This window comes from Amia ocellicauda, chromosome 21 (genome assembly GCF_036373705.1).
Source record: "Amia ocellicauda isolate fAmiCal2 chromosome 21, fAmiCal2.hap1, whole genome shotgun sequence".
NCBI lineage: Eukaryota > Metazoa > Chordata > Actinopteri > Amiiformes > Amiidae > Amia > Amia ocellicauda.
This window is the reverse complement of record NC_089870.1, coordinates 15,505,502-15,532,983: the sequence shown is the minus strand read 5'-3', so window position 1 is coordinate 15,532,983 and position 27,482 is coordinate 15,505,502. Positions and strand designations below refer to the sequence as shown.

The 27,482-nt window shown below is 43.8% G+C and overlaps 1 protein-coding gene across 1 annotated transcript in view; it reads right to left on the bottom strand.

The window, feature by feature from the left end:
• Nucleotides 1-650: 650 nt before the first annotated feature.
• The window catches only part of tmem63c (transmembrane protein 63C), a 36,266-nt gene continuing 9,434 nt past the window's right edge, over nucleotides 651-27,482 (bottom strand). Inside the window, exons 2-24 of the mRNA XM_066694504.1 lie at nucleotides 20,050-20,133; nucleotides 17,454-17,702; nucleotides 16,218-16,297; nucleotides 13,798-13,885; nucleotides 13,407-13,444; nucleotides 12,751-12,893; nucleotides 12,401-12,452; nucleotides 12,198-12,306; nucleotides 11,914-11,987; nucleotides 11,289-11,369; nucleotides 10,785-10,905; nucleotides 9,862-9,995; nucleotides 9,144-9,266; nucleotides 8,899-9,052; nucleotides 8,441-8,547; nucleotides 7,746-7,832; nucleotides 7,511-7,576; nucleotides 7,026-7,188; nucleotides 6,645-6,750; nucleotides 5,631-5,798; nucleotides 5,313-5,428; nucleotides 5,155-5,229; nucleotides 651-4,623 (exon numbers count right to left, since the gene is read on the bottom strand). Of these exons, the coding sequence (XP_066550601.1) occupies nucleotides 4,411-4,623; nucleotides 5,155-5,229; nucleotides 5,313-5,428; nucleotides 5,631-5,798; nucleotides 6,645-6,750; nucleotides 7,026-7,188; nucleotides 7,511-7,576; nucleotides 7,746-7,832; nucleotides 8,441-8,547; nucleotides 8,899-9,052; nucleotides 9,144-9,266; nucleotides 9,862-9,995; nucleotides 10,785-10,905; nucleotides 11,289-11,369; nucleotides 11,914-11,987; nucleotides 12,198-12,306; nucleotides 12,401-12,452; nucleotides 12,751-12,893; nucleotides 13,407-13,444; nucleotides 13,798-13,885; nucleotides 16,218-16,297; nucleotides 17,454-17,660 (2,505 nt within the window). The 5' untranslated portion in view covers nucleotides 17,661-17,702; nucleotides 20,050-20,133 and the 3' untranslated portion in view covers nucleotides 651-4,410. The remainder of the gene's footprint in view (nucleotides 4,624-5,154; nucleotides 5,230-5,312; nucleotides 5,429-5,630; nucleotides 5,799-6,644; nucleotides 6,751-7,025; nucleotides 7,189-7,510; nucleotides 7,577-7,745; nucleotides 7,833-8,440; nucleotides 8,548-8,898; nucleotides 9,053-9,143; nucleotides 9,267-9,861; nucleotides 9,996-10,784; nucleotides 10,906-11,288; nucleotides 11,370-11,913; nucleotides 11,988-12,197; nucleotides 12,307-12,400; nucleotides 12,453-12,750; nucleotides 12,894-13,406; nucleotides 13,445-13,797; nucleotides 13,886-16,217; nucleotides 16,298-17,453; nucleotides 17,703-20,049; nucleotides 20,134-27,482) is intronic.

Genomic DNA, 27,482 nt, shown 5'->3' with positions numbered 1-27,482 from the left:
TGCACAGTGCCAGTCAGTCGCGTCAAGTTTCTGACCCTGACTTTCACAATCTGCCTCAATAAGAGCATCTGTGCTCACTGGACCTAAATCAGAGAGAAGAGAAGATAACACCGCATTTTAACACCCCCCTCTTGGTTTGAGGCAGCGGATATCTGATCAGTCAATGAAGCGTTCTGTATGCACAGAGGCTCTGGCAGGCTTTCTGTATTCACAAGCGCTATTTCATAAAGGCAGGCTATTAAAGTATTGAAGAGAAGAGCAGCATCTGCATACATTTACTAAATTATAGCACAGAGAAGGATGGCAAGCTTACAGAGACGAAATTAATCTTCCAAAGCAATTACATTAGACCCCAAATTAAACATTTGCGCAGTGAAAGAATCGGTGAAACTAGGTTCTCCCGATGGGTTTCCAACCTCTGGCTTTCTCCTTGTGGTGATATTTAATGTGTTATCTGACTCAGTAGGTCAGCAGACAACAGATATGGGTCAGAAAAAGGGTCTCTTCCTTTCTTCTGTATTAACCTGCAGATATTGTACAGGTCTAAACTGGAACACCAAAATCAGAACCCCACAATGGAAGAAAAACAGCAAAAAAACGAAGTGTTAATGGATTGTTAGCAACACACAAGAAGTAGACACAAAAAGACGTGTAGCAGCAGTTTAAACTTTAATCAGACTTACAGTACTTTAAACTCATTACAGAAAACCAGTTCTATCTGAGAGCGGTCAGTACAACACTGTATCCATCCACCTCTGCTTCATATTAAAAAATCCACATTTAGATTTAGATGACAGAAGTTTTTTGGAAATATAATTTTATTTTTAATTTAAAAAATAAATTCTTCAGAGTAAACTATAATTATACATTTAATTATAGTGTTGCAAAACTGCTAATTTCCTGTTTAGGGCAGAAATAAGGCCAAAGGAGTCTGGAGAAGCCAAATATGAGTCCGAAATAGATCAAGAACCCTCAAATTATGAAATATGTTTTAATTCTTCATGCTGGCTAACTCTTTGGCTGTCTGTATTTTAAGGCTGCCTCATACCAGACATTAACTAAGAGAAATTGTGTCACCTACTGTAAATACGAACCTATACTAAAAACAAGGATAAATTGGTGTCACACAAATGCTGAAATTTTTGATATTTCCTTGAGAAAAAAGTTGCAAAATGATTAGCATAACTTAAATAGTCATCCGTGTTGATAAGAATTGTAACACATATGATTAATAAAAACTCAAACCTTATTTTATTTTATTTGATGGATACATTCCCTATTTACATGATCATACTTTGAAAACAAACACAAGAAAAAAAAAAAAAAAACATTTCTCTAAGTTGCATATATATTTCCAAACGATGGTTGTTTTTTTTTGGCAATCCACTGCTGTGGCTGTTGTAAAACTGAAATGAATTAAACTTTACTGGAAAAAGAATCATGAATTGTACACATAAACCTCGGTCACACCGCCAGATAAAAGCGAGTGTCTGTTTTCTTAATGAAAATCCTCTGATGTGTTCTTTTTTTTAAGCGTTTGTATTTTTGGTAAAGTCAGTACTTGCGGTGTTCTATTAATTTCTCAGATGGTAGTAACATTGCGAACATTACAGTATAATTGGCAGTTTTTGGTTTGAATTCGGTAAAGGAAACCAGAAAAATCGCTTTATTTTCAAGTCTATGCTGGCATTCAATTTAGAGTTTTTATCCCTCAAATGGAACAGCAACTTTCCACTAATATAGTAACTCCATACCCATATAGCAACTCACAGTACCCCCACATATCCACACACACCGCCGTCTTTTGGACTGCTGGCTGTAAATGGCTATAGATTTTGGTGTTAACTGGAACCATTCAGGATGCAAAGACTATAAAAACAAGCATGCTCTCCACTTCAGGCGTGGGATTTACATTAACGCACAGCAGGTGTTTTAGGAAGCTTGGAGACGGGAGATATCAGGTTTGCTCGTACACTGTGAGAACATGATGTTTCTGTGAGTCAAACCTCGTCAAAAGTGACCAGAAGATGGTCACGGCCCTAGGACATGTATGGCCTCGATTGCAGGTGTGAGAACTTAAAACAACATGTTCAAGGTCCATTTTAAATCAAAATAAATAAAAACTATTTACACGTAAACAATGGGCATCAACTGCAACCTAACAACCCTACAGATGATGGTGGAGTACATACTGCAACTGCCCTTGTGTTACTCCCCCAACATGTGTAAGGCAAACGCCAAGTAAAGTCAGACACATATGGTTTTAAGGGACTCGATTCAACCCTGGTAGAAGGGTTTCAGCTAAAGATCATGGCTGCTCCTTCGGCAGAGGAAAATATTCTGCTGATTCTTAGACGGCAAAGACACGGAGGGGAACGCCACCGGACACAGGTTCCCAGACACTGTCCACCATGGAAGAAATAACGGCACCCTCCATTATATACTAGATCAAATTAAAGCAGAACCCAGTGGTTTCAACTGAGGGCTATGATGCATTTCATGTTTTTCCTTCCATCCCTAGAACCCCAGTTAGCAGAGATCTACATGTGCACCATCAGGACATGGTTTACACGCCATTAGGAGTCACCTGCGTGCGTTGTCAATGGTATTTTTGGTTCCCAGACCATAAAAAAATAAATGTTCTCATAACCGCATGCTCCACCTAACAGGAAGCATGTTGTTTTATTCTGGATGTCATTTTCATATCTTTTATTTCCTCAGATCCATAGCTTCAGTCCATGCAGCATATAACAGGCCATGCTGGATTGTCAGATGAGGGAATATTCGAAGGCACAGCAAGAGCATACAGGAAAATATCATCATCTGTTTACATTCAATTGAGCAAGGAGCCCCTTAAAAAAAGAATAATCCTGAAACATCAAAGAGAAGGATTTTGTCTTTAAACACAGAAAATGAGAGAACGGACAGGTACATGGGGCGGGGGTTGGGGGGGGGGGAATACTGTCGGAAATGTAATGGATGTGATTCAAACTTCCCATCTGCGTGAAACAGCAAAGCATAGACACGTAATCTCCTTGTAAATGCTTGTAAATCTTTTGAAAACCCGTGCAGAAGACACCCTCCGCCCTCAGGACACTCCCGTCTTATCACAGACGACAGCTTACTGTAAGCAATGCTTTATTCTCCAAAGACATGCAAGTTTGTGCAAGAGGATCTCAACTGCATGTTTCCAGTTGCAAAGGGAGGCTTTATTAATGGCACCACAGTATGTGGATCAACTGGGTTACACTGCCTGGGTCAGATCAGAACACATTACATAGAATTCCTATTCACATTCTGTACAAAAAAAGAATATATATGGCAATACAGTCGCTTTCAGGGTCTGCGGTGTTTGATTCTCTCTAAATCTATGTTCTCCTTCATGGACGTCTCAGTTTTCCAAATTTTGATTAGTCTTACTGAACGATTCCAGGCCCTGTATCATTTACAACAACCCCCTTAGAGGCAGGAGAGGGTAAATATTCACCATTAACATGACAAAACCTTAAAAATAAGCAATAATAAGAGTTTAAAATCAACTTGTGTACATGCCATAGCTCCTCCCTCCTCAGCAAGTTAGCGTATACCTTCCCCTTCTTCAGAGCAGGCCTTTCGCGTCAGGCTGCTGACTCTGTTGAGCTCAAGGCGATAATGTGCTCTCGGGTCTGTGGGCAGAAGCGGTGGGTGGAACTGTCAGCCTGATGGAAGAGCAGCTAATCACATGTCACACCTGCTCCCAATCCTCTGTCACAGAAAAAAACACATTGGGGCGATCTCTGTCAGCCAGCCAAACACAGAACAAGGCCCACAAGCTGCACATGACACAGAAAACAAACCGACATACAAACAAAAAATGTGCCAAGCTTCCACATTACAAAATGGCAGAAATAAAGAATATGGCGCAAATTAATTGAAGAAACCGTGTAAAGTTGCAGTTTGGCTCTATTTGCGTCAGGAGATGAGAAGTAGCTTTGAATTTCCACGAGAAGCTGCAGAGGGTCGCGTTTAATTCTCCCAGAGACTCAACCGTTTCATCGAGTCTGTTATCTCTCAGTCCTGCATGTGCACACAGTGCTTAATCTTTTACGCGCAACACTGCCGAGACTGGCAGCGAACAAGCCCCGCTGGCGCGAGGCAGCGGCTTTCTCTGTCAGGCAAAGGGATTCTGTGTGGAGAATCTGGATCAGTTTCTGCTATGGCACTGGCGATGTTTCGCTCGGTGTTAGAGAGACTCGGATGAAAGCCGGGGTGTGAGGCTCTTCTTAAAGCAGTAGGTCTTGAGGCATTGGGTTGGTCTTGAGGTTTGAGTAAATGCAGCACACTGGTTTTGCGTTACCATTCTTTTTTTTGTGTTTCTATTATTTTGTTTCTTAAATTAGAGTTATCGCTTTTACTCGATGAATTAGGTGGTTAGTGGTACCCAATTTCGCTGTCGATCAGGGGGGCGCTGGAGAAGGTGTACTGGGAGTCCTGCAGGTCAGTTTCAAAGGTCTGGGGCTGGGCCTCTTCCTCGCTCCGCGCCGTGTCCATGCGGTTTCCCATGGTGCCATAGCTCTGGTGTGCCGGAGATGCCATCGGGGTCAAACCCAGCTCTGGCTCCTGCAGCACGGTTGCCACAAACACCTGGATGGGGCAGGGACACACACACACACACAAAAACCTTTTACCTCTTTTTATCTGTACACAAGTAAAAGCCAAACTAGGTGTGTAACCACTTTCTTGTACTTTTCTTCAGTGTTTGACAGCTGTGTGTGGGGGCCATCTTAGAGTGGTTACTTCTACACTCGTCAATATATACAGCTCTGGAAAAATTAAGATACCACTTAACATTGATTTCTGAACTTGGAGTGGTCTCTTAATTTTTTCCAGAGCTGTATATTCTGTTCTGCACACATTTTATGGTTAATCTTTTGAAGTGATGGAGACTTGGCTTACAGTGGGTGTCAAACGATCGCCTCAAGAAATGCCAACGTGATTAACCCTGATAAAGATGAATCAATACTGAAAATCACTTAAATTCAGCTTCAGGAAACCAACCTGATCCTAATTATACATACAAAAAAATAGATATTGCATAATGGTGCTTCCATGTATAGCAGAATATAGAGAATGTAATCTGCAGGAAGGGCGAGAGGACAGGAGAGGATCACATACGTTGGAGTTTGGGGTGGAGGACACGCTGCTCCTCTCCGCGTCATTGAAAACCCCCTCCGTCTGCTGGTCTGACATCTGAAACACAGACACAGCCTCAGAAGACTGGGACACGTTTCCTCTTACAAATGAAAAAGACACAAAGATGCCGTGCAGCTGACCTGATAACTGGTTGGCTTGGCGGGCTGGAGCTTCTTCAGGCACAGACCAAAAAGGGAGAAGGTGATGCAGAAGAGCAGGGACACAAAGGTGAACAGGGTGATGGGACGCACTGGGCCTTGTTAGGGGAGAAACCAAAGACCAACATTAACCAACTATACACAAAAGAATACTAATCTGACCTACAGCTTTTAACTTTTCTGAGATGCTTAAGACAGACACGTTGAACAAGGAAGAAAGCTCCATCTTCTAGAACAGGCCTGTTGACTGGACCTCCCCGGCACGACACCGTGCATCAGAGGGGCAGAAACCGGACGTACCCAGTCTGAGCACCGAGAAGAAGAGCAGCCAGAACATGCAGAGGATGGGGGCCACGATAACCTGGCTGACCGCGGCCGAGTGAATCCTCTGGTTCAGCTTGGTGGGAACGTAAGCGTAGTAGATGTTGTAACGATCCACCAAGTGCTTCAACACCAAGTACACGAGTCCTAGGGCCAGAGAGGGGAGAGTTACCAGAAGATTAAAAAGTGACAAAAGGGGGTTACTTAAAAGAAACTGAAAGATATTCTTAATATAAGAATTAATGGGTCTATTAAGTTATGTTAAATATTCAGTTGTACTGTATTCTGAGCAGCTACAGCTTCAAAATACTACTTTTCTTTAAAAAACAACAACGACAAAATAAAGAAAGAATAAAGAAATAAACACAGTGCACAATACAAGGCCAGAGCGGAGTGGATTGCGTGGCCAGCGCACAGCTCGGCCCTGTCAGCAGCAGATTTACACAATCTTAGCAATTCCATCAGCGCGCCGCACGTCCGCCGGGCTGTCACGGGCGCAATCAGGCAGACGGTGAGGGGACTGGAAATGTCAGGGCGTGGAGCGAGCCGCGCTCTGTCTGCACTTCGCTGTGCAATTACCATGATTCATAGCGTCCCTTTCTGTGACTCATCCTGACATTATGGGCTCTGTTCTGGCAACACATAAGGATTTAGCTCCAGAAAGACAGAAGACTCCACCCCCGGGTTTATATTACAGCAGCCGGCTATAGTAAGGAGTCTGTCCACAGGAGGTTGTGTGAAGAAGTGTTAGATAAATAGAGCTAATTAGACAAAAACAAAGACACTTGCCACCTATGCAACTGATGATTAAAAACAACCCCCCCCAACCAATACAAAAACACAGCCCATGGCTCCTCTGGATTTAAGGCCCAATTAAGGAAATGCTTCTTAATTAAAACAATAACAGTTCAGGTGGGGCAAAAACACGGAGGGCCTGAGGCACATTAGAAGTGATTTGTGTCCTTTGAGTGCAGGAATGCTGGGAAGGCTCACCAAAAGGAACGATGATGGGACAGGTGATGCTGTAGGTCATGCTGACCGCAAAGATACACATGGTCCAGGCGTACTCCAAGCCAAACTGAAACTCGTAGGCCTGGCTCTGAAAGACAGGGCAACAGAGAGACAAAGGAGCTGAAGAGGACAACACAGGGAAGATTGAGGAGACCGATCTGAGATGCCGCCGTGAAAAAAGCCTTCTTGGATACATCAGTGCTGTACATACGCTCACGTCTATGGCAGCATTGTTCTACAAGGCCTATATCCTATATCAATTTGGCCTTTTGTTAATAAATCAAAGCATGGCCAATGATCTGTCCCATTGATTGAATGGAGGAGCCGGCGGAGGCAGAGGCTTGTGCCTCTGGGTTGCCTCACCCTCTTGACATGAATGCGCTCGGCCTCGGACTTGGCGAAGCACAGGCGCAGGGCGTAGACCATCAGCCCCGGGATCCTCAGCAGCTCCATGGCCGTGCCGATCAAACTGGAGGTGATGACGTAGTTCACAAAGAAAGCCCCATTGTCAGGCAGGAAAACACACCTATGGGGAGCAGGGAGAAACTGCTCAGTGTGTATGAGCTACGCTGGACCATTCTGGCTCTTCTCACAAAAAAGAAAAGGACTAACTCAACCGGTCACTTTTAGATCAGCTGGATCTGGATTACTTGGTTGGGAATTGAATTACTGTACTAGAAATACACCCAGGAACACAGTGTGCTACATGATAGCCTTATCTAAGTGATCAAGGAAGGTGTTTTGAGGCAGTCCAGGAAAGAATGTGTTGAATCAGATCAGTTACACGACAAGAGCTTCTCAGAATTCGTTTGACACGTACAACAAGAGAAAGGGGCAGAGATACTTACTGGAACTTTATGTCTGCTTCATCAAGGAAGTGCATGTCAAACAGCCACCGAAAGAATAAATCCAAGCTACGATAAAATATAATAATACATTTAATGGATGGAAAATGTATACATCCACCAAAAACAAGAAGTGAGACTAAAGTTATAGGTAGAAAAGGGTTAATTAACAACCAATAACTGATTAACAGGGTGCAAGGCTAGAGATGCAAAGCTAGAGAAAGGTCCAGTACTTTACCTGGACAGGCCGAGGGAAGGCAAGATGATCACCATGAAGACCAACAAGAAAAAGCACTTGTGCATGGTAATCTGGTTTTCACTGGATCTTCAAAACAAAAACAAAACAAAAATAAAAATGAAAATATGAAATAGCCTTTGAAAATATTCAGAACAATGAATCCTTTTAAACATGCATAGCTGACATGCAGGACCTTGCAGGAACTGTCATTAATTATTTTTACATTAGTACTGGAAAGATAAAATCGGTTCATTGTAGTAAGGGTTTATTTTTGCACCATGATTATCTCGGGTATCGCATATTATGTAATGTAGCTCAGTGCCCTAAAAGTTGTGTGCAAGGTCACCTCCAGATAAAATCGTGTTCCTCTCTCTCTCCCTCTCCCCCTCTCTCCCTCTCTCCCTCACGAGCGCGGATATAAACCGCTGCTGCAGGAGCTAATCGGCTGAGTCTCATTTGGAAAGCAAAATGGATCACTATGACAACACGACTCGAGTGGCAATTCACTCCGGGAATCTGGCGGCTGATGAACATCTGCACGGTGGGAAGAGAACGTGCCGGAGGGGCTCTGAAAGACTGCATTATTGGAAGATGGCAGGGATGGAGAGAACGAGTGTGAAATGAAAAGGAGAGGGAGATGGGAGGGAGTGAAAATGGGCACCGACGACTACACGTTTGCCTGGGAGCTAATTTACCTGGTCCAGTGGCACTCGAAGAAGGCGGAGTAATATACGATGAAAGGTAGGAGGACCGAGAAGGCCCACAGGAGGAGAGTGGGGAAAAACTGGGTCACCACGGGGTTCTGAGAGGAACAGAGGAGACAAATTAGGACTTTGCTGGCACCGTCAACAAACCTGAAAAATGAAATTAGTTCCAATCATCTATTCAATATGCTCTTATAAACGAATGAGCCAAATTCATGTAAAATAAGGGCAATATGGGGACATTTTTTGAAAAATGACAAGAAAAACAAGTCTGGAGGGGGCAGAGAGAGAGAGAGAGAGAGAGAGCAGGAGATAAGGGAAGGGAGAGAGCCGAGGCAGGAGAGAGAAACATCAGGAGAGTGAGGAGAAGACAGATCCACAGAGGGAGAGAAAGAAGAGGAGGAGGACAGGAAGGAGCTGAGGTCTCCAGGGCACGGCAGGAGGCTGACCCGGAGGCTCTCGACAGGCAAGGTGACGTTGAACTTGTCCATGGTGTTGACGATGATGGCTGGCGTGGTGAGGAAGAAGAGCAGGATGAACAGGCAGATGTTGAGGAGGATGCAGTGGACCCACCACCTGGAGCCTCTCACCGACAGGTTCTCCCTGTGGGGACACCACACGGGGAGCCACGTCACACCTCAGCAACGCAGAACACCACCACAACTGCTGGGTCAGCGTTTCTCAAAAACCTCACCAGATGATGTCATTGGGTGCCGGCGCATACGTCACCCCCCACTTGTGCGAGCGGATGACCGTGGTGATGCTGGACTGCTGCAGCCTCCTCCGACACACACTGCGATTGTAGTCCTTCACGATGCTGAAACCACAGAGACACACTGAGCCGCAGGACGAAACTGCTTCCTGCCAATTGACCTCATTGGGCCCGAATAAACTTAATTGTCATTGTGGTTTGACTGCAGAGAATTTGCTTTCGGTGAGCGGTCTCATTTTACCTCTCTGGGAACTAACACTCCCAGAAGGGAAGAAGGGAACAATGCAAATCTGTTGATACTCAAAATACTCAATAACAGGAACAATACAATATCTGGTATCAAGGACAAATGTCCTTTGTCCATTGAAACACAGCACAGACAACACTCTGCTGTTCAGGCTCATCAAGAGTCTTCAAATTCCATTATTTCATTTCCTCTCTTGGTCTGAGGGAACTAAATCCAATTAAAATGCAATGTCCACATTCTAAACGAACATAGATATCAAAACGCAACATTTTTTTAAAGTTATAAATGAATGCTCGTCTCCGTCTGAAGTGGCCGCCAGCATCGGGTGCCAAATGAGGCCACAATTCTGCGAAGCTAATGCTTACAGCTCCTGGTCGCTTACTTCCTCCTGCTATGCATTTCGGAGGACACTGAATATCGATCTTTCTCAGAAAGGTCCAGGATGACACTCACACGGCGGTCATCCGCTCGTCCTGAAACGTGACAAAGGCCATGTCCAGCCGCTTCAGGGAGATCCGGTTCTTCTCCGCGTTGAACTCGTCGGTCAGTTTCTCCTCCAGCTCACTGTAGTATTGCTCGGCATCCACCTGCACGGAGACACAGAGAGTTAGAGCTCCTCGAAGTAGAAGGAAATAAAGGAAAAAGAAATGGAAAAAGACTCTTACAATCCATGCGGCAGCAGTTTGGTCAAATGGTTCTGTGGTTAACAGTGCAGACTAGTGATCAAGTGCTGAAACTGCAGCGAAGTCATTCCTTGGTGTTGTGCTTTATCAAAGCAACACCCTGAACACTAAATAAACCCAGTGATGAACGACATGAACAGATGTAGCTTTCTGGTATTTATAATTTCTCCACTCATGAACCCAATTATAAAAATACAATTAATTACTAAAATAATAAATACAAAATCACTGGGGTTCAAAAATGTGGAATTAGAAACATTCGAGAACACACATCGTATATTACAATGACTCACATTCCAGGATTTTTCTTTTCTTTTGTGCTTCAGAAGAAAGTACAAATAATATTTCACAGTGAAAGCAAAATGATAAAATTCCCTCCATTGTGGTTACAGGCACAAGTGCTTTTTAATGCATCTGGGACCGATTTTTATCACCATGCGAGACATTGTAATGCATTAATTAGTGATGCAGGTTGATCTGAAAGGCTTTGATATCAGGGGGTCGTAAATAAGCCAACATCATGTTCACCCTCCACAGATGAAATTCAAGTCTAGTCTGGAAACTCCTGAAGCACTTTTCACTTGAGGTATAGCTTTGAATGCTTCTCACTGCTTTGCTTTTGCTTTCAGGTGAAGATATTCACCATAAGCTCCAGAAAAGTACGCTTCATTTCCTTTACAGTGGCCACAGTACCTGCTCAAACCCGCACACGTCACAGCAGAAGATCTGGGCGCAGGGGTGGGTCTTGATCATGATCTTCCCCTCCTTCTGCGCCTTGCCAGTGAAGTACAGCCGGCCCTTCATGGCCTTTCGCCTGGGGGAGAGACTCCATCAGTGGGGGGCTGAGCACACCGACAGCACCGCACAACTCACAACACTTCTCTTTTCACAATGCATTGGGATCTGCATGTCCACAGCTCCTATTAGCAAGACCGAGACAGGCTTTCAGGATCATGGGGAAGACTGCCACCTACTGGACTACATCAATTCAATATCAATATCACCTCACACCATGCAGGATTGACCCTGATAATTAGCTCCTCTGTGTGGCCAGGCTACAGATAATTAAAAACAGATTGGTAGTAAAAGTGTCAGTGTTTTTAAATTGACCTTAAATGTCATTTCACAGTTCCTTTACGAAGCCAGTGTTTTTGGGGACTTAATTGTTTTGTATGCAAGCAGCAGTTTTGACGATACCTCTCGGAGTCGAGTTTCATCAGCTTCCGGACGTTGAAACAGAAGCGGACATCGGTGACGGTGCAGCTCGGGTACGCTTCACTGGAGAGAAACGCACCATCATTACACAGCACAGCACCATGGCATGGCATAGCATGGCACGTCACAAAGTTGAGCCGCACAGGCTGCAAAACTAAGAGTGCCTCTCACTTCAAGGGTGTGTCTTACAGTTACATAATTAAGTTCTATTTGACATGTTATTGCATCATATAAGTGCTGTGTTGTGCTGTGCTGGAGAAGTGTTTGAACATGCATCTCTGATCAAACGACCTAGATTGTGCCGACTGCTCTCACTTGCCCCTCCGCAGGGGGTGTGTGTGTAGGGGGGGGTGGCAGGCAATGGGGGTGGAGAAGAATTGGCAAGAGATGGCTTGGGATATTTGAGTACAGCGTTAATTGTGTTTTCTTTTCTTTATCCCAATTCCAGCATCCAGCGCCCCGGTTCACACTTCACGACACTGTGCCGACGGTCAGGCCAATGGTTTTCACTCGCCTTACGACATGAGGCTAGATTTCTCCCTCCAGCCTCCTCACCAGCCAAGCGATTTCTAAACGGTTCTTCCCAGTAGTGGTTTTCTGTACTCACTGGAAATGCTTTGTGATGAGTCCTGGGTCGGAGATTTCCTTGGGAATCGAGGTTATCATCAGAGTTCTGGCCACCTGTGGGAAGAGAAACACTCTCCTACACATCAAAAATGAAGCAGTGTGTACACACGACAGGTTACCAAAGGAGTACTCTACCCTTTCTTAGTAAAAGCATATCTGTACTGTATGATTCGGAGGTATCATTTCCACAGAGTTTAACCCTTTCTTGCTGGTTCACACAAAATCCACTTTATCTCCCAGTGCCCAGGGGCAGCTTGTGCCTACCTTCTCATCCTCCTTGTACTCCAGACGTGTGGAGTGATGGGCCATACAGATCACCGTAAAGATGAAGTATAGGAGCGCAAAGATGCTGTGCAGCCACAGGAACCGGTCCCTGCAGAGACAGCGGAGAAGACGTGGAATCAGCCAGCAGGGAATATAATGCAGAGCTTTCAAAAGACTGAACATAAACGGGGATCGGGACGTACTGTGCGGGAACGTTGGCTATCGTTGTTCTTCCAAAGTGCTGAGGACTGAACCCTAGGGAAGAACACCACATACAAAACATCAATTCAACTAGAAAACTCGCAAAGCACGCATGTCAATGGCAGCTGGTTTGGGATGAGCGTTTTTTGTTTGATATGAAGAGAAATGCATTGTTTTTTCTCATCATAGAGAAGGTCTACACAAAGCTAGTTCTAATAGGCAGTCCAGGACTATGTAATGTCTGTTGTCAATGGTTAATCTTCAAACTGTTGTTGTAATTAATGCCACACAACATCCACTGTTGTCATACGATGTGCAACACTACTGAACATCTTTGGTGCGTCTCGCCTACCCAGCAGGTTCCCAGAGAAGTTGACGGGCAGGATGATGGCCACGGAGAACACACAGATCACGATCATGAGAACGATGATGTGGCGCTGGAAGGACAGGTAGATGGTTGCGTCGATCCCACACTTGCTCTGAATCTCTTCGTCTCTGCAACACAAAACGAGGACAGTTATGTGGCCTAGTGCTGCAGAAGCAACCCCAGAGTGTAAGTTCATCCAAACATGCAAGCAAAGTCACACAGTGCTTGGAAGAAAGGTCACAGACAGCTTATTTTTTATGTCAGCCTACAGAATGTCATCAAACTCATTACATTTATTTTATTACATTCCCCGTTGCATTATTAAAACAGTGACCATATTCATAAAACTTTACAGTAGGATCACAATAATAATAATACAATACTACTGGCACTCTTATAGAAATACTTATTGCAAGCACTAAAGAATAAAATGCATTCATATGCTTTAATTACTATTTAAGCAACAGGAGTTCTCCTTTTTACTGGTGCTACTGTTTCTACTATTAAGAGTGTGAGGTAATTTTATATAGCTTTTTGAGTTTTAACAATCTAAGGGAAAAGTTCAGCATTGAGGTAAACCTTTTTCTGACATTTATGTAAAACTAAAATATAGCAACAAATCACACAGCTTGTGCACTTACTTCATGCGATAGATTGATGTAAGCCATGAACAGAAACCCTAAAGAAAAGAGGACAAATTAAAACTGAAACAAGTCACTTATTAAAGGCAATACATTAATAGTTTAAACCAGATAACCCATCCACATCTGTCTAAGCGATTCGCATTTTACTGAGGCCGTGGGTACTTGACTACAGTAGATTGGGTTTTATTGGTCTAGCCCATGTTCTCTCTCCCCTTGCACGATTTTAACAAGACTTCTGGTAAATTCAGTCTGACTCGATTTCATAACGTGACATATGGTGTGCTGAAATTAGAGTTTACTCATCTGGTGATGTCAGGACTATGAGCAAGTGTGTCAACAGCCCCTCGTCTCAGCAGACAGCAGCTGCTACATTACGAGGTTGTCTCACCACGTCTTTACTGTCCATGTCAGAGGGACTGGACTCCGAGGGCGACTTCTCCTTTTCGCTCTGCTCTCCGTAGAACAGGGATGTGAGGCTGAAGGAGAGAAAAAGGAAGAGAGAGAGAGAGAGACGTTCTGCAACAGAGCTCTCAAGGAAAAGGAAAATGGTAATACCAGGAAGCGGAATAAGAACGAAATTAAGAGAGAAAAGAACAGTTTTCAAAACAGGTTCCCAAAAGAAGAGATTTAAGACCTGCCCACCTATCTTATCCCACAAACACACCCATCTCTCATCATGCTGTTACTTCAACTGTCATTTAACCCGCGTGTTATCTTATCTTAAATTCCACAACAAAAAGCACAAAGAGAAAGAAAAGTGTCCCTCATGAGACTGGCCACAGAGCTTTCGGAGAGATTCAGTTTCAAAGAACATTTCAGCATCTTGCAGGTGTTTCTATGCCAGTTTCTGAATCATTAGGAGCAAATTCTGCTCATTTTTTTATTTATTTTTATTTCAACAATGAAAATATTCAACACAGAAGACGGAGTGCATTTGACATTTTGCTGAAGTGTTTAGTAGTTTAGAGCTCTTTTTGGGGAATCTCAAGAGAGGGACCTCAATCACCTCCAGGTCAAACAAGCGTTTCAGTTCCCCTCTTGACGCCCAGGATAGCATAGCAGTTCTTTACAGCAAAGGCGGGCATGTGACAATCTGTGCTCTAGCTGCAACTCAGATCCCGTAAATGATGGGGACACAGGAAGACAGTGCTCTGCGAAGGATGGGACACACTATTGTGTTGCAAAAGCCCTACAGAAAGTAGGAGATGCACCACCACCAACGCACGCTGCTAATCCCAAAATAACCCCCCCGTCGCTGGTGTCTACTGAACTGTTGGCTCTGATATTATAGCAGTAGCATCTATGGCTCCTTATTATTCCAGAGCTCTGCCATCAGTGCATTCTGCAACAGCACTTAAACCGGCATAATTGAATTATCAAGTTGACTGCTCTCTTTTTCACTGCAGTGCAAATCGGACGTTAATGCGCTGGGCGAGAGAGGAGCTCCCCAAAGGGCACTAATCCCCACAGTGCCTTCCCCGCTGCAATAAAGCGTTGCTCAGCTCAGACCACTGTCTGCCACACAAGTTACATCCCTCTTCGGTATACTGCGCATCATATATACTGTACACTGTCTGTGTGTTCATTCAGCTGAAAGAATTCCATATGGTGTCAGCCCAAATACAGAGCCTCACACTACAGGAGCCTTGTCATTTGTTTATTTTGTGCCTGAGAGTTAGTAATCATGACAGTCAACTAAAGATGACTAGTACTGTTATACACAGCATTCCCCTTAGGTAGCACAAGTCAAGCAGGACTGAAGGGGCAACTGGAGCCTCCTTGACAGCTACCAGGAACTCAGTGACTTTGTTAATTAAGTCAGAATGCTGTTTAGGAGCCTCTATTTGGGCCTGTGCTGAAACCATCAATACTGCTTTCAACATCAGCAACGTCTAGCAGTTATCCTAATGATGTACAGAGCAGGGGAGTGGGCCTCTGTATAGGAGTTGTCCCTTTCAGCACTTCCCTGAGAAAGGTGAGGTTTCATCAGCACAGCAGTACAGGAGTGAGTGATGAGTGAGTTCAATTCAGACACGAAAAACAGGAACTAGTGACACACCATATATTGTACTTCTATTCAATCAATCAACTGCCCAATTATATACCAGTGTCTGCATATTCATTTGTGATGTATAAATAAGTTCAGTTTAAAAAGGCCCACAACAATTCAGAACATGGTTTTAGAAGTGGGATATTGCCAATCCTACAGTCCTTAAATCATGTGGTTAGCAGCCCTGATTGGTATAGGGGCCTGGGTGAGGGGTTCAAATGCCCAACTCCAGAGAGATGTAACCTGCTGGACAGTGGATTGGAGTTTGTTCAATATTTCCCAAAAGTACCATCAACCCAGAAATAAATAGAGTGGTTACTCATAAGAATTCCGGCGAAGGTAGTTAACATCGCTAGTTGGAGGGATAAGACACAGTATAAAAGTTAGCATGTTATATATTTTATACATTATATATCTTGTGCATGTTTGCAGTGCTGGTTTGATCCAGCAGATGGAGGCATTGTTAAACACTGTGAGCCCATGTCTTCAAAAGCGTAGAATCAATCACTTCCTTTGTAAGCAAACAGAATAAACTTATCAGATTGTTAATCTAGTGAATCACTGAAAATCCTTGCTTGAAGGCCGGCTCTGTTTTGTAGGGATACAGACTTGGACTGTTGTCTTGTGTGTTGCTTTTATGTATTGCCTTGGCCTGGCAATAACAAACATATGGAGACTTCAGAGACGGGTCAGAGACCAGTCAGGGCCCAGTCAGAGAGCTTATGACCTCACTAATAGGCCAGGTGCCAGTGTTTTACCTGTCATTGTCCATCAGCAGGGCCAAGCGGCCATAGTCCCAGGCTGCTTTCCTCAGGCAGGAGAAGACCAGGAGCAGAAACTGGAATAAAAACAGAGCGATCACAGGGTCTGAGCAGCCACTCCTACTGTTTACACACAGAAGCACACGCAGAGTAAATATTGGGTCATTTGCTCCAGTTAACACATCAAACTCGTTAACATGTCAGATCTTATCAAGACACAGAGTACAGATAGATGAATCTGCAGCTGAAGATGCCTCTGAAACGACGACACAACCAATGGATTTAAATGGAACATTTTTCACCCGTGGTCAATTAGCATTTCACTCAGCAGCCGACCTCCCGTCGAGTGGCAGACCCGCTTGCACACACGGGATTGAAAACGGTTCCTCATTAGAATAGCAAACGTGCCATATGACCAAAGCTAACCGGTTAATTTTTCATGATTGTTAAAATCGTTTAGTGGTGATCAAACAGGAGGAGAGACACTTCTAGTTGACAAAACCAACTATCCGTCACTGAAATCCTCTGGGAAAATTACAAACAATAAAAAATACACTCCGTAAGAAATGTTCTCAGGCCAGATACGAGGACAGTAAAGTACCAAACTCCAAAGCTGCAATTACTGTTAGGGGTGTTTCTATAAAGGCTGTAAATCTATTGACCATAATTAAGCCAGCAGGTTGTCCAGCATATTCCATCAGTGCATCCGGCTTTCCATCTGAAGCAAGAGACGTCAGCGTTTACTCAGAAACACATTATGCTCATTTGGGCTGAATTCAGTGAAGGCTGGAAGGCAGGTGGCTTCAGATAGAGATGAAAGCATTTCACTAATTCTTTCATGGCCAACTGCCTTGGTCATATGTCTAAGGTTGCGTTTGAGTTTATTCATGTATTTATTCACAGATTTACAGGATTCCTCTTCTTGTGTGGGTGTTACAGTGCCTACCTCCATCTCTCTGTAACGACAATTCAAATGAAATTGATTCTTTAATGATCCAGCTGTCAGAAACGTTCTTTATTGGAATCCATCTTCAGCTTGAATACAATACGTAATGATAAGAAATAAAAAATGAATGATTGACGTCCATTCTCTGTAACGACTTGTGCCCGAAGTATTAGACCAATAAGACAAAACACACAGATGGAATTAAATAAAGATAACAAACAAATTATTATATTTGGATGCGTCACACCGGGAGAGAGAGAGAGAGAAAGAGAGAGGGAGAGACTCACCAGCCAGAGGATGAAGTTGATGGCGAGAACAGTGGGGACGCCCCCGAAAGGCAGGCCCTGCAGCACGGTGCTGCGCGAGTGGGCACTGTAACACCTCTCCGCCGTGCCGTTGTCTCCCCCCAGGGTGTCCAGGAAACTCAGGACGTCCAGCTCCGAGTCGCGCTCTCCATCCACCGCCCCCACCACAGAGAACGCCGAGCCTTCCATGGGTCCTCCTTCTGCGGCCAGGCTGAGCTCATACACTCATCACTGGGGGGGAAGCAGAGGAGACGATTATCCTCACAGGCGGATGAGGCCTCCGGCAAGTCCAGGTGCTCGCACAGCCAGCTCACCCAGCTCTCCTCCACACACGGCTCGCCTCACTTAACCCCTGTCAGCACCCGTTTGCCGAGCTACAACACTGCGGTGCGTGCCCAAAATGTATATGCAAACATTGATGGACAAGTATGGAGTAGTTAGAAAATGGGGCAATACTGTATTCCTTGCTTCCTATGTAAGTGTCTGATGCCTTGATTTCACACATTTTCAGTTGAACTACAACGCAAAGAAGGTAGCTTTTTCTGGAGGTTTGACTTTTCGGAAATGTAGACAATTGTAAGGCAGCTAATTATTTCAGCAAACACAACCGTTTCCATGCATCTCCGCTAACGATCCCTGCTTCTCCCTGTAAATGGCAGTGACAGCTGTTACAGGAGCATTTGCAGGAGCTCGGGCAAATGTGTGTATTCAAGGGGAAAAGCACACACACAAATGTTTACGATGGCAACCCAATTTTCTAACCCTGTACTCCTAGTCAGCACTTTTTCCAACGAGGAGTACAAAAGGGCTCCACGGGAAAGCTATTACACAAAGAGAATTGGCACTGCTTTTCCTTTCTTGCAGATCAGTCAGCTTTTCGACCTACTTAGTCAGCGGCAGAGCAGCGGAGGGGTTCAGATCGATGGGGTGAAAGCGCTGACCGCAGTTCTGACCGATCCTCCCGCTGTGCTCGCTTCGCCAGGTGTGCCGAAACGCTGCCCCCTCAAGGCGGTCCCGCTTACTGCATCTGTGGAGAGCTTCCTTTTCTTTTTCACAAAGGCATCGAAGACATCTTCTCATTACCATCTCAAAGTTTCACCACGACAGCTTGTACAGCCTCTCCAGCTGTTTGTTTAAGCTCTAGCAAGACAGATTGACTGATTTTCCAACAGGCTGCTACTCTCTTGCATGTCTACTGACTGGTACGCTGATAGGTGATCAACCAGTCAATGTATAGTGAGCAGCAACTATAATGCATATTCCTTCACCAGATACAGAAAAGCATCCACCCAAATACATACTCTGTCGTGCTCACTTAACCCTAACTAGCTATTAATCCACTAAATCATTCAATCATTCATCCAGTTAGCAGTCTTCCCAGATATCAAAGAGAAACATGTTGACTGAGCTCAATGCATGTTTGGCCCCAATAATATCGGAGTAACTGCTACGACAATTATGGCTCTCTTTTCAGCGCTAGCTGAATGAAAAGTCAAATCCAAACAAAACTCGATTAGAAAGACATCACAGGAACAAGATGAATCTATTATAGAGACACTTTAAATAGAGAAACACTTCAAATGGAGCTTCTCAATAAAATTTACAGCCTGCAGTTTATCTTTACTGCCAGACTGCGGGAAGATCAAATGGCTACTGCTCCATTCACAGGTTTCACTGTCCACACTTACAGTAGAGGAACAGGGTCTAACTGGGGGAGAGCTTGCCAGCAGGATGGGAAGTCTTCATTTTTGTTAGTTTTTTTGGTTACATTTCAGGAAACAACGCTGAAACAAACCTCTCCTCTCCTCTTAATGACAAGCTCCACATAGATTACATGAAACACATCCGAACAACACTCAGATCGGACACGGTCATAAATAAAACACCCATGAAATTCAACTGTAAGTATCATTATTAAATTAGAAGCCAGTTCTTCAAATGAGGGGATGTAATACCCCAACAACATAAAACAGAAGCTGTAATATTTCCTTTCATCTGTAAGTAGGATTGAAGAACATTTTTGCCAGCGGGAGCTTTTTATGGCTTTTTCGGTTTTGCTTAAGTAGGAATCATTACCAAATGGATTCTCCCCAAGCAATTTAGTCTCTATTTAAGGGTTATTTGATGGGGAATGTACTTTCATCTCCAGGACAATTGCCGTTACTTGATAAACACACACACAATTCATGCAAACAGCAGGAGACCGAGGGAGCACAATAGCCGACCCAGGGCCCTGGAGCTCAGTGGTATGCGTTTCCTCCTCTCTGGGTTCGGTCACTAATCGCAGAGCTCATTAAATTGGGTTAATTACGGCTGCTGATGTTTCGGTAGCATCAGCATCTACCCCCGTGTAAGGAAACCTGACCACGGTAAAACATCATTCCTACAGTCAGTGTCTGATGCCAAACTCTTATTTTGTGGTCCTGTTTTTTGGGTTCAGATGAATGGTGTAACACCAACTCAACAAAGCATGTATGTCCATCCACAAAAGACTGCTCTATACAGGGGAGTGGTTTGGTCTTGTATATTCATGTACATCTGGCTTCGTGCGGATGGGGCGATCGGATCCTTTTCTTACCTTTTAGTTGGAAAGTTTTCAGATGAGCAATAAGTCGAGGTCTTCCATCGGAAGGATGAGGGCCCAATCAGTGTAAAACGATTCCTACAGAGAGAACAGAAAACACCTGCACATTAGCTCACAATGATTCCTTCATTCTTGAATGGCTTTAGTACAACCATTATAGTGCAGACCTCTGCAAGCCCACAAACAGAGTATAAACATTATGGAAATCTATTTTAGTTCCCTTTGTTTCAACAGGATCATTTTGATATACATAATTTTACATATGGGCTACTTTTCTGATTAGCAACGTCTGGAGTTTTTAAATGAGAATACAAAAACATTTCCTTAAATTGAACGCACTGCGTCTAAAAACTCCAGCCAAAATAAATCGATTGTAATGCTTCCGAGAGTTAATGACACAGTTTGTATTTGAATGTATTTATTTTTAATTAGTGAATTGCAGGGAGGACGGCTGCATGGTACACTGGCAGCGCTGCACCCTCCTGGGGTCGATCTGTCAGGCTGATGCCCAGTGACATCAACGCCGTGCACAGATATGCCAGCAAAGGAAGCTTTTCACTATAAACATGTCACGCTGCGTATTCACAGATGGATTGCTAATGAATTCTATTGATACTGGAAGTGGGCGCATTCTGTAGTCAGCTTCAGCCAACTCTACTGACGTCACATACTGCCACTTCATACATTTGGAAAATTAATTAACCCTTTCACACATAGCACTCCACAGAAACATAACACAATATTGATGCATCCTTTGAGGCCACAGTGCCTGGGAATATATCTGCAGGACATCCGTACCGAGTAAGAAAGGGGGTCCCATCTTCCACTAGATTGAAAGGTATGGAATATTAAGCACCCAAGTTCACCTGTCATACAGTATTTACTCAGGCAACCAAGAACTGTAACACTTGTATCATCTTGTGGTCTCTGCATTTATTTATAATAAACTCATTCATTGCTTAGTATTTATCAATTAATGTACCGTGCATAGCTGTAAAATTCATGCAAAGTGTGTCTGTCCAAAGCCATGCTGTATAGCCCATTTAGCAGAGCTATATTCCTTTCATAGTCCCCAGACACATCTTGGCATACATATGTACATTAAATAAAATTAATTTGCTATGTCAGTGCTGACTCATCTGACAAGAGCAGCGTGGGTTCAATTAGGGTTGAGGTTTGGGATGATGGGGAGCTGCCCCAGGTCTGCCCCACGAGGAATTGACCTGGCTAGACAATCTCTGCAGCAGGAGGGGGATTCTGGGAAACTATATACATTCATCACCGAAAGTAAAAAGGCAGCGACCAGAGGCTGTCAACGGGTTCACAGACGATATGTCAGTGCTTAACACTCCAGCATCAAAAACAGTGTGTTCTGTATGGTCTGTGACACGCTCTGCAATTGTCTTGGTACATTAGCCATGTCTTAGAGTGGACAGACGATCGTTTCTGGGAGTCAGTCAGCATCAGACAGGTGCAAATAACCGGATTGGAATGTTTCATTGCATTGTTTCAAGACCGATACAGCATATAACTCTTCCAACTTTTAGGACCGATTTATATTGCTGTATAATTTACTCCACTGACTGTGAAAGCAAAAGGATCTCTCGGCAGTCTCTGAGAATATGAGTTAACAGATCAATGATAATGAGTGCACGCTTGTCTTTCTCTGTTCAGTTTTCTTCCTAACTTTAAACAGGAAACAATAATAATTGAACAGTACAAGATAGATATATCTATAAATGACAAACATTTTCCGTCAGTAACTGCATGCACCTTTGCTGTAAGGGGTCTTGTGCTTTCAATAGCTTCGGTGTTAATTTTTAATTGGATCATATTGTCGAGTGGTGCACTATTTCAGATAAACAGACTCCAGCCCTGCAGGGAACCTCTACAATAATACTGTATTAGTCAGCACTGGGACTGCAGGCAATGCTCATCATAAAGCAGACAAGCACTTGTTAAGCATAGCATTACTTTCAGCTCCCCCCACATCCTGTTACACAGTTTGGTAGCATGCTTAATCATAGCACACTGACAAGAAATCAACAGCACCTGGGTCAATAATGTGACATAGATCATGCCAATCGGGCCAATACAGGCACAAAGCAATTCTGTTCCCTGGGGTGTAACGCCTTGGTCTGGGCTGAACACTTTATCACGCTCTTCCCAGCTCTATGCCAGGAAGCTAAACTGAGAAATGAGCTGCATGAGAATTCACACAGGGACGATCTGACCTCCAAGTCTCTAAGATGCACGTCCTGCTATTCAAAACGATCCCGGGACATAAACGGTTTACAGCATGAGCTTTCGTTACCTTGTGGTAACCTCCCTTCAACTCCCAGTGGTAGGTCGGAGTTGTACAGGATTTCTGCAGTGGAAGGCTGATGAAAGCAGGGGAAAAAAAACTATTTTGTCATTCTTAGTGAAACCAAAGCACTTTGGGGAATACTTTGCTTTGCAGTGCAGTAAAGTGCCTGGAAGACTAATGATAGAAAAGACGATTGCAAGCTGAAGCCATGCTTCCTGGTTGCATTTTGAAGATTACCAGCTGCTTTTCGCAGACCCTACGTGAAATAACTTGGGTAGTTTAAGACTAATGCTAATCTGGGTCTGTGAAGCCATCCTTACATCTCCAAGTAGTTTTTTTTAAACCCATTACCAATGACGTTGCAAGGACCCAGTTATTGGAAATCCCAGCTACTGCATTAGGGGTCACCATTTTAGACTCTTTAATCAAGGCATCATATCTGGAAGTCAGAAAGGGAGAGGCGAATGAGAGTCTATTCTAGCTCAGTGTGGATGAAGTGATATTGCATCAGGAACCAAGGCAACGGCTCAGTGACAGAGCAGGTGCAAACAAGCATTATGGAGACAGCTGCTCTGTCTGTGGAGCTCCACCTCAAGCAGTGTTTTACAGTAAAAAAACAAAAATAAACCATATTTCTGATTAAAAAATTTTTATTATATTTTTAAGGCCATACTAACATGCATCAGAAAGGGACAGAACTAAGAACTATGTAGATCCCATTGGCCATGGTGTGTGTGCAGACTGAGGACCACACCTCTCAAATGAACTTAAAGTGCTGCCTGACACCTGGCACTGCCAAGAGTAGAAAGCAAGGCAAACATGGAAATAAAGAGCTATTAGTACACTTTTTAACTGTTTATATTGCAAACACAATAAGAAGTTATTACAGAACTCTCTATATATCTGCACTGACATAATTGGAAAGTCTGAAACAGCAACAGCTTGATTAATATCCCTCAGATTATATAGTCAAATGTTAGAAAACTTTAAGTTACTTCAAAGCATTCCTTATGCAAACAATAAACTGTGGCTGCTGAACTATCTGCGTGGCTCAATATTTCCAAGCACAAAACCCCCTCTCCCTCGTTCTCTTGCTGACATTAAAAATGCCCAAAACCTTTTTGTACTAATCGTTCCAGGGCGGAGAGGAAAGAACTCGGCCCAATTCATTAACAAGGCTTTTCTTCCCCTGAAAACTGCACTCTTTGAAGAAAGTGATTTGCGATGGGTGACATCCTTACCCTGCAGATAATACATTTGGTGATAAATTCTGAGCTCCAGCACCGAATCCAATACAATTATGCAGATTTTCTGCCATTAATGCTTTTCTTATGCCACAAGGACTAACTCCTCAGGTGTGCTGGTCTGGGAGGCTAAATTGACTGATTGGCCAGTATGCAGATGCAGAATGGTGATGTTAATTTACTACCAGTGCACATTTATAAACATTATCACCCAACTGAGAAACAAACAGTGTAGCAACAAAAGACAATTCATCTTCCTTGATTCCTTGATCTACATTTTTTTCTGATAAAGATTTGAGAATATATAAATGCACTCACTTGTAGTTCAAGGTTATTACATTTAGTAGAGCCGTACTGGCTGTACTGTCAGACTACAGTGCAAAGCCCTTGAAAGGGACTGTAACACTATAGCTGCTAAAAAGATTCACTGCTTCCTGCAGGAATGCTGGAGATCAAAGAATGTCTGGGGACTAAATAAAAAATAAGCCCTCGGATAAAGCGAGAAATTCATTCGGGAAGGAGGGCGGTTGTAGACGTCAGGGTTTGTAAGGCTACTTTACGTCACCACTTCCCGGCTTCTATTCCAGAAAGTCCTAATGAAAGATGAATGCTTTCTGGTACACTGATTGTAAGTACAGCACAAGGTAAAGTGTTCAGCCTTGACTCCAATATAAACGTAACAACAACACACACCCCCGACCAAACAGACTAACATATGGCACACTTATACATAAAAGTACAGTGCAAGAAAAAAGTAAGATTGCAATACAGCTTCCTAGGGCTTTTAAAAGCTTGTTTGTTTGCCTACCTTGTTATTTTCTTGTAATTTCTCCTCCTCTCGCAAACTGCCTTGATCCTACTACTCCACACTGGTCTGAATCAGAGAGCTCTCCCTGTTCCCGGTGCTGAAATGAATGGATTCGCTCCACCTCATTAACCAACTGATTCTCCCCGTCAGAGTCAACAACAACAATCAAGGCCCAGCATCCAGCGCTGCAGTCATGCATCACATCCCATGAGTCAGCAGGATCGCGTTAACCATGCCTGTACTGAAGTCCAACAGCCAGCAGACTCAAACACACACACATATGCACACAAACACACGTGCGCACACACACTGACACAGCTGCAGAGGCTCACCGTAAATCTCCTCCCACCTCCCTCTGCATTCTGAGCCGGGCCTGAGGTTACGAATTGCCCGATGGTCTGACAAGCTGTATTAAAATCTCTTCAATATCTTTAAGCAGTCCACCCCAAGCCATATGTTTGTGTTATGGTTTCTCAAGTTCAAGAAGGAGAAGACACTTGGGCATATTAGCTGAGCACCCCATAAATATTCATGGCGGACTTTATCCCCCGACTTCGGCTGTATAATGAAGCTCTAATATGTACAGCACAGCCTAGCACAGGAAACACAACAATGTGTCCCTCTGCAGTCTTTCTCCACCCCTCAGAGGAGCGCGTCTTAATTTATTCTGGAAAACAATCTGAGAATAAACTGAAGGAAAGGCAAAGTAAGACTCCAGTTGGGTTTAGTTTTCGTCAGAGGAACTATCCAACAGGTTAGTGGTATTGCTAAGCTTCAACACTCGTGACTGCTTTCTGCATGGAGGGGAAACGCTGTTTAAACATGCTTCATCAACACTACAAAATTTGCACTGAAGTGGCTGTGAGACACGCAGACACCCTGCCATCGCATTTTTCTGCTGCTACATATTTGGTCGCAACTGCAATACTGCTTTGTATGAGCATGAAGTGCTGACAACAAGACATTTCACGGAGACTCCAGATTTTATCACAGTCAAGATGTTTACTCTTTGCAAACATCATTCACCAATCTATCACCCGTCAAGATAAATCATCCTCCATCCCCATTCCCCAAATGCGAAAGCCTTTCTCTGCATACACTTAGCTGCTGCGTGACTAAACTGAACACACGGGGAAAGGTAGACACGTCGCCTGGTTCAGCCGTGCAGGGAGAGATTTACAGAGTGGAGATGCAATGGTATCTTGCTATAATAAACGTAACAGAGGTTTTGCAGATTAAATCTGGCAGTCCTGATTAAGCCGAAAAGCCAACACAATCATGAATACATGGATCCGCATTGTGTGTTTATCTGAATGCATTACAAATCCCTTCTCTTCTGGTTGTTTTTGTACAATTTTGTTTTCTAATTGAGGGAGCGGTTTAATTATCAGACATTGTATCTCGTTGATCATATAGTGCCAGTCTGGACAGGTCGGTGAAAGCTTCTGCTGGAGTATTGTGAATGATATTAGGTTTATTGTCCGTAAAAAAAAAACCTGCAGAACACACACACTATAACTTGATTGCCCTGCTGCGGCTTTTCAAATGCCACTTTCCGCCAGCACCGTCCCCAGCTGACTGAAGTACGCATACACCCACACGCTATACTCCCAAAACTAGACAAAGTTCTTACACTGACGGCAACACAAACGCTCTGGCGCACATTTCGCAAGAAGCAATACGAGGGAACGAGGAACAAAGCAGCTGTTGCCTCACAGATTAAGGCATCAAAAGAATAAAACTTCAATATTTCACAGAGGGAAGTCACTTTGTGCAGATCACACATTTACCTCCTAAAAGGAAACCCACGAGAACAGAGACAATAAAAACAACACCAAACCCTGGGAGTACAGTTTCTGGTTGAGCACACACACTGAGCAGCAGATTGTAAAGAGTGCAGGGGGGACAGGTCCACTCTCTCTCTCGTTACTTTGTTTGTTCGTTTGTTTGGCTGGGAGGACTATGGCACGCTAATGGGAATCTTGGTTAGGGTTTACTGCAGGCACCGGCCTAATCAATATTTATGAATAGCAGCATTACCTTCCCGCAGATTCTGGACTTGAGAAGCAGCGTTCAGTTCTATCCAAGAGTTTATCATGGTGGTAATTACTTTGTGGGTATTACCGAGCATGGAGCAGAGGAACCATTAAGATTTGTCAGCGTGACAATGCAAGTGTTCCCCTAATTATTGAACTCAGTCAAGTAAGACATAAAACCCTGTCCCTCAGCCTTCCCCTGCAGTGAGAGAGGAAGGAGATGAACAGTGCTAAAATAAGCCCTAATGTGAACAAAATGTCTAATCCATACGATGGTTCAATTTCCAGGTCTGGTGTCTGTCCCACCTTCATCCTTCTGAGCACATTTCCCCAAGACACTCTTCCTAAAATAGATGGCTTTAGCAGTGGACATATCCAGGTCTAGACAGAGGTTCACTCACTGGCCACCGAGCTCAACGTTGCAGAGCTTTTTCTCACCACACTTGCCCTCCAACTTCTCGTGAACACCACACACAATGCCTCTTCCCAAGCTGTGCATTTTTCAATGGGTTTAATTAGCAATAGTCTCAAAACAAATTCGGCACAACCACGCATTAACCTTGGAACAACAACTTGAAAGCGCATCTCAGACAAACAAACAAGGAAGCAAAAATGAAAGTGTCAAGTTGGCAGGCGCCTGCACTGAAAGACTCGGGGCTGCACTTACCACTGTGAGGCGATGATTAAAGCTTGATAAAGAAGGCAAAATCAAAAACCGTCATTACAGCAGTACGTGCTATGACACCGCGGTTCTACAATGGGCTAATTGAAATGATAGGGCGTCTCAAGCACAATTAAGCTACCGAAGTGATTTCCTCAAATCTGCAGAGTCTAGGAGGTAAGATAAACCTTTATTTGTAGATCAATGCCTGCCTTCGGGGTCTCATCAGTCCACAACGTCTTCTACAAGTCCTTGAGTGATAAAAGCAGAGTATTTCACTCACCACCAGGACACAGACAGACATTAAATAAGCCTGGAAATAAATGCTCAGTCATTCAGTTGAGTGATTGAAGCTACAAAGTGTATAACG